At 37.4% G+C, this 11949-nt stretch overlaps 1 protein-coding gene across 1 annotated transcript in view; it reads right to left on the bottom strand.

Moving 5' to 3' along the window:
* Nucleotides 1-987: 987 nt before the first annotated feature.
* The window catches only part of LOC105051156 (mannosyl-oligosaccharide glucosidase GCS1), a 55133-nt gene continuing 44171 nt past the window's right edge, over nt 988-11949 (bottom strand). Inside the window, exons 17-22 of the mRNA XM_073243097.1 lie at nt 9128-9184; nt 3367-3513; nt 3161-3252; nt 1863-1972; nt 1707-1770; nt 988-1608 (exon numbers count right to left, since the gene is read on the bottom strand). Of these exons, the coding sequence (XP_073099198.1) occupies nt 1455-1608; nt 1707-1770; nt 1863-1972; nt 3161-3252; nt 3367-3513; nt 9128-9184 (624 nt within the window). The 3' untranslated portion in view covers nt 988-1454. The remainder of the gene's footprint in view (nt 1609-1706; nt 1771-1862; nt 1973-3160; nt 3253-3366; nt 3514-9127; nt 9185-11949) is intronic.

Here is an 11949-nt window from a genome sequence, read left to right as displayed (position 1 = left end):
TGGTGATGTTTTTCAAAAAAGAAGGATAGGAGGGGTTCCAGACAAAATCAGGTTGGTGATTTTAAGATCTGAATCCAAGTTATCAATGTCCAACACTTCACTTTACTAGCAGAGTTAGTTGGATTCTTCAATTTAGTAATAATGCTAACCTTTTAAACCTGGCATGAAGAAGTGATGGTCCACCATCCAAGGCTATTGAGACAGAATATCTAATCACATCCTTATCCTAGGTATCAAGTCCATCTACAAAACATGCACATCATATACACATGCAATCAGATTATTCGTACCCAATGGTCCCTCCTTGGCCATTGGATGGTTGATATGAATTGAATTGCTAGTGCCAGCATGAAATACTTTGAATCATATCTACTAATTTATTAGTGCATGTTTGGCATTGTTTTTCTCTCTTTACAAATGAGTGAAATACTTCAGAAATTGATGCAGAAGATAGTATTTGCATGGACCTCATGTTATTCCTTTCTATTTTCACACTTCATCAAAACAATAAAACTTTGCTTACAAGCAATTTGAAAGAACAAATAGATTTCATCTTACATGCTGTTGAGTCTTGTTCATTATTATTCTTTAGTTTTTGAATAGTATGAACAGAACAAAAGCAATACCAAATGGTTGCGCTGAGCTCGAAGAATCAATTTGATTGCTTCAAAGTCATCTCTCCTTTTTTCCCCTGCCATACATAGGATGTGAATATAAATGGCTGAATTAAAGAGAAATGGACTATAGAGATTCCTGCAGAGAAGGTACCAATGTTGAGGCCATCGAGGTTGTTTACTGGTGAGACAGCAAAACTGTTTATTACTTCTATGTTTACATGTTTCAAGAATTAACATATTTCAATCCAAATACAATTTTCGCTTTGGAAGTAGACATGTTGCGATAAACACAGCTTAGAATTCTTTGTTTTGACAGATACTTGGCAACTGTACCACACTTGGGAGCAAATATCCACCTTGTGCACCATAATTTAATTTCACTACACAGTTCCAATTTTTATCTTATATTCGGTCTCTGTGGCTTATAGAATTTGTGCAGCAAAAAATATTACATGTACTTCTAATGAATTCATTCTTCTACGGTTCTACCAATAAATATCCTAAATGTCAGGTAAATTTTGTTGCTTATTGCTGTCATCTTTGTCAGGAAAGCTGTTCATATATAATAATTCAAGAATGTAACCATACAAAATTGTTGCATGAAGAATGGAACTCATTAACCCTGCAGACATAAAGATGGAACATGGTCATCAGACGATGCAGAAAATCCCATATCGGATACCTTGTCTGCTTTTCATCGTAGCAAGTAGCATTTTTACGTAAATGGACTCAAGGCAGATAGGAATCTCTCGGCAATTGGTTTGGAGACCACCAGTATAGTAGTCAATCCTTCGACAATCAACCAGATGATCCCTTCATTTGTGGATTACCAAGAACTCAGCGATGCAAGCTTGGAAAAGCCTCTGCCATGATCAAAAGAACCAGCGAAGTCCAACCAGTGAATATCCGTGCACCTTTACCTTTTCCCTTGTTCTTTTGGTCATACTGCTCCCACAAAAACCCCGTGTCATAGTAGTTCCGCACAATATTTCTGTCATGAAAAAACAAAAAGCAAAGGAAAGGTATCATATCAGCCCTTCCCAGGTGGGCAAGTATTGGTTTGGGGTTAGCAAACAAGGTTGTGAATACCGTATCAAGTTTGATCTTAGCTCCTGATATAATGTTTCTGCCCTGGCTTTGTATGGCCCATCCACTGCAGAATAATGGCATTAGAACAGCCACACATCTGTACATTGATTGAATACAGAAAACTTTGATTACTGAGCTTCACTCTTAAGTTCTTACCTTGTGAGTAATGGTGGAGTGCTGAAAGAATCATGTAGTTGATGTTTATCCAAATGGGGCCTCTCCAATAAGGTGGATCATGCTCTGTATTGCGTTTCATGTACAATGAGCTACATCAAAAAACACAAAGCTCAGCAATCAGTATATTCAAAAGAAAATTCAATCAGATCAAATGAAATGTCAAATGCTTGATAGAGTGATAGTAGCATTACAATTTAATGCAAGTAAATTCACAGTTTTTGGCTTATGCAAGAATGACAGAATAAAGGGCGAGGAGATTGAAACTAGCATAAACCAAGCAATGGAAATCATTGCTCATGTCAGAAAACATAAAAGACTTTAGAAGGTAGCAGGGGAACCCCAAGAAACTAGACAAGGGTACCCCCACCCCACTACAAAAACAAAAAAGTTTTAGCATCCTATATTTTCCATTTAAAAGCTCATGTATTCAAATGTAAGATTTTGTTTAGAGTCAACAAATCCATTCCTTTTGTTACTATTGTAACACACTTCTGTACATAGCACTTACTTTTTCAACCTTGGGTGTCATAAGCTGGGTATCAAAAAAATCATTACAAGTTAGATCATATTTGGTTCATGTTTTTGCAGGAAACAGACTAAAAGTAATTGGCATGCATGCATCCTAGCAGGTAATATTCTGAATACTAGTATTGAAAACATAGTCAATAGCATTGATTTTGGGAATATAGCAATGCACATTATAGGAGTTCAAACAGTCTGCAATGCGTTACTTCGGTTCAAGCATTTAAATAAACAACATAACAGGTCCGAATTAAATCAAACAGATCACACTTCAAGGAAAATGCAAGAAGCAGCTTTTATTCTATTGGATGGAAATTAGGAGAAAAAGGTATATGAGGTTGAGGTTGGTGAAAATCTCCTAGCCAATGAGTAAACATCAAAAGTAGCGATGTGGCTTCTTCATTTTGGCTAATTTCATATAAGATTGTAACAATCTCAACTGACCTAAGACTACCAACTGCTTTTCAGTTTCACCGTTCTGAAAAAATTGAAAACAGTGTGAACAAAAGAAGAATGCCAGCATCAGATTAAAAAGTACTGGAAATACGTTGAATGAACCAGAGGGCTTTATATCTACAATTAACTTTTTGGATTTTATACATTACAAGTTGCAGCTGCTGATTATTACATAAAGCAAATGCTCGAATAACAAAAAAAAAAAGAAAAAAATCCTAAATGAGCTTGCTTAAGAAACTGAACAAAAATAATATAAAATTAACAATTATAATTTAATGATACCAGAAGTTCCAAGTCACCTTGTTCTAGAAAGAGAACGCAGACCATAGTCTGTCCACAAAGTTGAGCGGTTAGAAATGAGCTCCAATTGTTTTTCTAGGATCCATGATGTCTGAACATGTAATGTAGTTGTGAATACTCTTCTATAAAAATTGAGAAATCACTCAAAGGTAGAAAAGACGTTAAGTAATACAATGGAACCCTATGGAATAAACCAGTAACTTACAGATGGAATGATCCCCATCATGAAAGGGAAAAGGCTGACATAACCAACATGGGGAACTAATGACAGCTGGGGTCTTTCTAATGTCTCACGAACAAGCTCGCGTTTCACAGTATCTGCACTTCTCACTTCATGCCATCTCAGACGAACCTAAAATTAGGCATAACAGCATATAGCATATAAAAGCAACCTTAATAATGATAAAAAAAGGTATAAACATTTCTTTGGAAAAATTGACATCTTAGATTGATACATCAGAAACTGGTATGCAACTCATACTTCCATAATTAAGAAAAGTAACATTTAAAAAGCAGATGAGAACAAACTGGGATGACAAAGTAAGATAAAAAAAAAGCACAAATCAAAGGCAAAAAACAGGGTTGAATGAGATGGATTCAACAAGAACAAAGTCGGATTCAACAAAGGAGCTAGATTTAGGTAGAAGAGCCTAGAAAGAGGGGCATATCAAACAACTGATTGGAGGTTGTGTTGAAGCATGTAATGAATCTTGCTAGGCAGAGTACAGACTACATTAAAAAAGATGATCATTTATACCAGAACTAAACCAGGGAGAACCATCTGATACATGTAATATGGTACATGTAAATAATATCTACTGAGAATCGATAAGATTCGGAAAATTTGCATAACTTCTAAAATTTTACTATAAATTTTCTCGGGTGTGAGGAGCCTTAGTAAAGTTGTGCAAACCTTCCTAAATTAATTATTATGGCAAGCTGATACATCGCCAACTTCGATAGGTTCACCCTTGACTTGCTGGTTGAAGTTAAATTGATGGCTATCTGTGTCTATTGAATGCTGATCTCCATCCATGCATGCATGTTTGCATGTGGGTGCTCAGACATCATGAAATTCCTGTTCTCTGCTAAGCCTGGGGACACTTTATCTGATTCACATAAAAGTACAATTATAGAAGTTTGCACTAAGGGGTATGACAACTCTAGCAGGAAGTCAATTAAGCATAGCGCAGTTCTGAATCGTTGTATCACTGACAAAAAAAGTTTTATGCTTGCTTGTCCAGTTGTCCTAGGTCTAAAAATTTTTCCTCCTAAAATTCCTAGGCACTTCTTTCCTTTTCCTGTCATATAGTTCCAAACTTTATCTTCCGGGCTAATATTTTCTCTAGTTTGCAGTCATGGTCATACCAGATTGTTTTACACAAGGATCGTCGACTCGGAACTGGACCCATACTGCCACTGGCGGTACGAGTCGGCTCGTCCCTATACCGAACTGTATCGGATGCAAACTGACATAGAAACAAGAGATGAATCGAGTGGAAAAGAGAGGAGAGGAAGGAGGGAAAGGGAGGCCGATAGAGACATTGGCGGTGACCATCGGAGGGCCATTGAGGCCTCCCGGGCTCCACGGTTCTTCGTGAGAGAACATGAGAGCAGAGAGGAGAGGGAAAGGAGGGAAGAGGAACGAGGGGAAGACGGCGGGGCCATCAGATGGCCATCGGATGGCCCAAAAATGGGCACCCTCAAGTGGCCCTCGAGGCTCCAGCCGCCTCCCCACTACCTTCCCCTCCTCTTTCCTCCTTTCCCTCTCTCTCTATCTCTCTCTCTTCTCGCATCTCATGGAGGACCGCGGAGCCTCGGAGGCCTCAGCGGCCATGCCGAGCCACCATCAGCCACCTCTGGCCTTCCCTCCCCTCCTCTCTCTCACTCTCTTCCTCTCTTTCCTTCTCCCTCGCTCCATTTTTGCCAGCATTCCGGATTAAATGTCTGCATTGCACCGATTAGCCGCTAGTATGGTTCGAATGGTTCAGTGAAACCTAGTTTTACAATTTTATTATACAGACATGGCTAGATTTTGCTGCATGGATTAAAAAAAAATTACTATTTTAGGAACCTAGCTATTTTATTATGTAATGAGGGGAGGTACTTTATTTCATCAAACAATGAAGAAAGTTGTTTGACTTTCCTCATTTATCATGTAATTAGCTATAGATTATGATATCCACAAAGTTTTGCAGCCATTTAGAGGCCAGTGGAGTCACAATGGGTCTGGAGTTTGCACAAGTTTTTAATGGATAAAATTTTTTAATAAATTCAATTCTGAGAGAAATCTGAGGTCACGCATTATTTGGTGGAAGAAATTAATTTAAAGAATTTTCAATTGAAAGATATATTTGTGGATGTAGATAAAATTATTTCCCTTAAATGCAATTTCTTGAGATTAGGAGCATCATAGGACTCAATATACTTTTGAGTTTGTCAATGTTTGCCATCATAATTTCTCTAAAATTGAAATTCCTCTAGAATGATGTATGTCAACATAGACTTTCATGGAATCCACAATTAGGAGTTCCCATTGCATAAACTGAAATATCTTAATGAAGTCTTTGGTTGCAGCATTTAAAGATTGGTGGAGAGTTGGAATCTTCCAACAATGCCTGTTTTGACTATCCATTTTGATGTGAGAAATGTAGCGGCCCGAGCCGCCGGTACATTCCATACCGTACCGTACCGGTAGAGAACCGGCACAGTTCAAGCTGGTTTTTCGATAAATGGCCTGAATCGGACTGTGCCGTCGGTTCGGTACGGTACAGGCTCGAACCATATGGTATGGTGCATACTGGCCGATACAGTGTGGTACGGCACCAGTACGGTGCGTATGGCACCAGTACAATTTGGTTTTCTTTTTTTTTTTGGCCGTTGGGTGGATTTTTTTTTTCGGTATGGACCGATATGGTACAATACCGGATTTTTTCTAACGGATCGGTACGGTACCATACCATACCAGCGGCAACTGCACGGAGTGCGGTACCGGTATTTAAAATCTTGAGGGAGAATATGTTTTTAGACATTGATCAAGGATGTAAGACTTGAAATTAAGGGCAGCCAGGAGTATGAGGCTCCTGGAGTTTGGGGACAGCCAGATGTACGCAGCTTACCCCTATGTAAGAATTGAAATCACTTTGTAAAATATTATTACCATATATTTAGGTTAATTGAGAATTTTGGAAAAGAAACATGTATATTGTAATATGCTAACGAACATGTTCTCTTATGTTTTCTTTGATATTTAAAAAAAGTAAAATTAAATGTGTCAATATATATGTCATAACTTGGTTTCTTATGTATAGGCTGTTTGAGTAGCATATGACCAAGAACAAAATTCATGGAAAATTTTGTCAACTTGGGGCAGATAGCCTTTATGTCTTGGGCTGCGTAGTTCTCCCTCATTCCTTTCAATAAACCCTCCTCTGCCTCTCACTTTAACACATTTACTCTTGTTTTTTTACCTTTTTCCCCCTCCTTCCATTATCCAAACAAAATGAACCCTTGTCTTTCCTTCTGTTTCTCTTGCCATTTATATGTCTCCATTCCCTTCTTTGCTTAATTGTGTTTCCTTTATTTTTCTCCACTTCTCCATCCACATTTTCCCCCTCTCTTATGGCAGCAGCAGCAACATATATTATCTCCTATTTTACCCCTTCTTTGCTGGTAGCAGCAGCCACCTAAAAAATATCACATACAAAAATAACAAATACAACTAAAGCAACCACAACATGTGTTACCTAAACACTATGGTGCCTATCTGTTCCAAAGTGTTGAACAGTACAACCTCCAAGAACAGGAACACCTAAATATAATATGAATATTAAAGTAATAAAAGTATATCATAACATGTTGACTATTGGATCAAATTGACTAGTCAATTATACAAGGAAAAACAAAAAAACTTGGAAAAAGTTACAAACTTACAGCAAAAAAAAAAAAGTCACTCAAAAAGGATCTGAAACTTCAAGGCTCAAGATAATACTAAAACAAAAAATGTTAATGGTGGCATATTTTGCAAGAAAGTGTCTTTTAGCAAGATACTTCAAAAAGCTAAGCCAAATGATGACACCATTGGCTGCTATAGGGCACCTTTTTTTGATGCTAAGAAAGCTGTCATATCATATTATGTTCAAATATTTAAAAGTATTGCCACTCAGAATTCTTCTAAATTAAATTTTCCTATTAATGCTATTAGAAGCTGAACTTTACCCTTCCTGAGGGTCCTTTATGATCGTCGAGTAATAAAAGTTCAAATTTTCAGCCTGATATACATTGTTGACCCTTTCCCTATGAGATTAAGTTTTCAGTCTAGTGGTTCATTAACATGGTACCAGACCTCATTTGTTGGAGGTCATAAGTTTGAATCCCCTCAATGCTAATTATTTATCTAATAAACATGGTAATTGTCTGTTCTCATTGAATCATTGTTTCTGTTATCTTGACTCATTTCAGTCATTGTAGTCCCTCCACATGCATGATCCAGGCCACATGCGAGGAAGAGGTTGGTGTTAAGACTGATATATATTGCTGACTGTTTCCCTATTAGCTTTTGAGTTTTAGTGGCAGCTAACATAGAAAAAATTTTCTTGTTGATTCAAATTCAACAACATGAAGTCATGAACACATTAACATGCGCATGTGCATGCACCGAAAAAAGGAAAAAAGAACAATCTCAATCAAGTTTAAGACATTCATGACTATCATATTCTTGTTTGATAGTATATAGCATGGATATTTTATCACAATAGTCTACAAATTAGTAAATAGGGATTTTTGAATTCCCATTTTAGGGGAAATGTAGGACCATGGTTCACCATACCAATATGTATTGCCTTGTATTGGACGTACCAGACAGTACGATACTAAACCACAACTCAATATGGGGGCATACCGAATCTCAATATGCTGACTAACCCAGTACTGGGTGTACCGACATGGTACTAGTACAGGGTCTGGTACCAAGCCAGTGAACCTTGTATAGGACACTGCTTTGGGGGGGGGGGGAGGGGGAGTGTGAGAGAGAGAGAGAGATTTTGATAAGATGAGTGAACTTGGATCTCTCGATGGACATTCTAGCAAGTGAATTCCTTTCACTATAAAGAAACAGATGTAGTAACAAGAATGATAGCACTAAAGCCAACAATTCCTATTACATGCATGAAATAGCTAAAAAGCGGTCATTATTGTTCATGCTGTGTTTCAGTTTGTTGTGTACCATACATTTTAAACTTCATTTTGGTGTGTGAACACATATTTTTTATTCTTCTAAAAATGAATATTTTTCAATTTAGAACTTGATAGAGCTGCTTCACTAATAGAAAAATAAGAAGTAAATGATAAGAATAAATAATATGCATCTCAAATATGGCACAAAACTATATGAAGAATAATGTTCATGAACATTTATCATTTTCTGTTGAATATTAGAAAATTGCAGACTAGTCATTTGAAGTTAATGTTCCTTCATTTATTCTAAATCATTTATAAAATTATAATATTATCAAAAGAACCTTCAATTGAATACACATAAATGTAAATTGGTTATCTCATTAGTTTGAGAATGTAAAATTTGACAATTTGTTACAGTCATAAGCAAGAGGATTACCATGTCATGGTAATTCCAACAATAATATGTCATCTATTTAGCAGCAGCCACTTTGATTTGTGGATTTGGCATCTTATATTTCAAGTCAATTGGAGTATATTATCTATGAGTATTTTATGTATCTCTGTGATTTTTCTTAATCTTTTGATATATATTAAACCCACATACAAAATATCATATATTGGATGTGTATGCTAGCTAATTCTGCCAACATCCTCACCACATATAGCCAAACTTCAAAACCAGATTAATCATCAAATATTACTTTAAGCAAAGTAATAATTACCAGAATTTGATGGAAATAGATTTTAGGAGGGTTGTTTATCAGTGTTGTGAAATGGAATTAGCTTACCTTCTCAGTGTGGTTCCCAAAATCAAAATAAGCTCCAGAAACCTCATCTAAATGCATCTGTGAAATATATAAAACATTCAATACAGAAGAAAAGACCAGAGCTTATAGAACTAATAAGTACATGGGCCTTTAGTAGACCCATCACCATCAGAACCTTGAAAATTATATTCCAAGATGAATAGATAACAGAATGGCATATATAATTATATAATATTGCCAAAACCGGCTAGATTTGAGGCAGAAAGAAGATAAAGCACAATGAAAATCTTGTTAGATTTAAGGCAGAAAGGAAATAAAACCCAACGAAACAAGTAAAAATTCTTCAAAATGTGGGTATTGTAGTGGCTATTCAAATGCATAAACTGTGAAGTCCTAAGCACAAAACTATATGGCCTAGTAAAAGTTAGATGCTCATATGATCAAATTAATAAATAACAGATACCCTATTAAAGAGGTTTATAAATCTACGCACCAAAGCCATATTCTTCTGCAATTACAGTATTTATAGTAAGATAATATTTGATTCCTGAACTCTAATTGACAAAATGTTTAAAAACTTGCATAGATAAAATAAGATTTAATACGAGTAAAAATTCTTCAAAATGTGGGTATTGTAGTGGCTATTCAAATGCATAAACTGTGAAGTCCTCAGCACAAAACTATATGGCCTAGTAAAGTTAGATGCTCATATGATCAAATTAATAAATAACAGATACCCTATTAAAGAGGTTTATAATCTACGCACCAAAGCCCATATTCTTCTGCAATTACAGTATTTATAGTAAGATAATATTTGATTCCTGAACTCTAATTGACAACATGTTTAAAAACTTGCATAGATAAAATAAGATTTAATACCAAGCTATGGTCTGAACTCTGATGTCTACTCTGATCTCTAGGTTCTTAAAAATAAAAATAAAAGAAGAAGAAGAAGAAAATATAACGCCTAATTTTATGGAGTTTTGTCAATTTATAGTATGTTAATCAGGTTTTAGGGTAAACAAGGTTTTGTATGACTCAAAAATTGGGTTTTGTTAATTACCTAGGAACCTATGACCTTCTTAAAATCAGTTGTCTAGGACCTGAAATCCCATATTTTTATAAACCAATTTCGATCCCTGGGTCACATTTCCTATCTCAAATCTCCCCTTGTTCCTCTCCTCTTCCTTCATCCACCCACTTATATCTAACCATGGTTTGCTGTACTGCCCCATATTGGATAGTACGAGATGTACCATACTATACCAATACACCATACCATCCTGTACCGATACTACTATATGGTACCAAACCGCGTACTAATATTACAATAGGATTTTATCGGTATGGGGTCCAGTACCAAGACGGCAAACCTTGTGTCTAACCATACCTCTCATCTTCCATCTTCAACTACCCCATCTTATTCTCCCTCTACTTATCTACTTTTGTCCTCTTTACTTATTATCCTTTTATTTTGCAAACCTACCAAAATTTTTCTCCCATCAAAATCAAAATAAATTAAACAAATTTTAGTCACACATCCCTGAAAGCCTTTATATATAAAAATCATGTTTTAATAAAATATTTTTAATAAAACAACCAAACAAGGTCTGTGGAATCGGTACTAGGATATGTGCCAACCAGCCAGCGGTACGAGTCGATATGGATCCATATCAGACTAGCGCGAACCAATATAGAAGCGAAGCAAGGAATCGGGGAGGAAGAAAAGAGAAAAGAGGGCAAGGGAAGGGCAGAGGAGAGGGAGGGGGAGGGTAGAGGAGAGGGAGGGGTGGTCGGAGGAGATGCGGGCAGTGGCCACAGGTGTGCCGCAGACACGCTCGTAGGACCGCTAAGGCCTCTACTTCCTTTGCCAAATCACGACCGAGAAAGAGAGAGATAGAGAGAGGTGGGGACAGAAAGAAAAGGAGAGAGGGAAAGCTAGCAGAGAAGCCGTGGAGAGCCTCCGGCTGGCCATCGTAGCCGTTGGATGGCAAAATCGTGGCCCGCGGCTCCACAGGTGTGAAACAGAGGCAATCGTTCCTGTTTAATGGATTTTTTTTTAAAAAAGGCTGACCACAATGAAGCCAGCACTGGGTTTGCTGACTTCACTTAAGTGAAGCCGGCAAATCCAATGCTTGCTTCATTATTCATCATCATTTAAAAAAAAAAACATGATGAACAACGGCGATCACCCCTATTCCATGTTTGCAGCTCCGCTCGTGTTTTTTTCGCCGTCCGGTGGCCATAGCGGCCATCTGGCACACTCCAGTGGCCTCTCCACCGATTGCGCCTCTCTCCGGTACCCCCGCTCTCCTTTCTCTCCATCTCTCTTAATTAAATGCCCTATCGGATGATATAGAGCCGTGGAGACCTTTGTGGCCCTCCGACGGCCTCAACGGGCCACCGCCAACCTTCGATGGTGTCGTCCCCTATTTTCCTCCCCTCCTCTGTCTCTCTTCCTCTCTTTCTCTCTCTTTCCCTCTCCCTCATCTGGTGTTCCGATTTGGAAGGCTGAACCATTCTGGTTTGTAGTCAATACGGCTCAGAACGTCTGGAATCGTCCGGTTCAAGATGGTTCAGCGAACCATACAATCTAATAAATCCTAACATTAAAACCAAGATTTTAAATCTCGTGAGATGGAGGTGTCCAGTACATCTATGGAACAGGATGCTCAGCTGTCCCATCCCATCTCGACCATGGTCCCAATCATGTATCCAAATAGATATCCTCCATGTCTCTCCCCTTCTTTCCTTTCTTTCTTTTTTTTCTTCTTTTTTTCTTTCTTTTCTTATCCCTTCCTTTCTTTCATTTTTTTCCTTTTTCTTCTTTCTCCTTGCTTCTT

Source organism: Elaeis guineensis, chromosome 9 (genome assembly GCF_000442705.2).
Source record: "Elaeis guineensis isolate ETL-2024a chromosome 9, EG11, whole genome shotgun sequence".
Lineage (NCBI taxonomy): Eukaryota > Viridiplantae > Streptophyta > Magnoliopsida > Arecales > Arecaceae > Elaeis > Elaeis guineensis.
The sequence above is the reverse complement of the archived record's forward strand: the minus strand, read 5'-3'. Positions and strand labels throughout refer to the sequence as shown.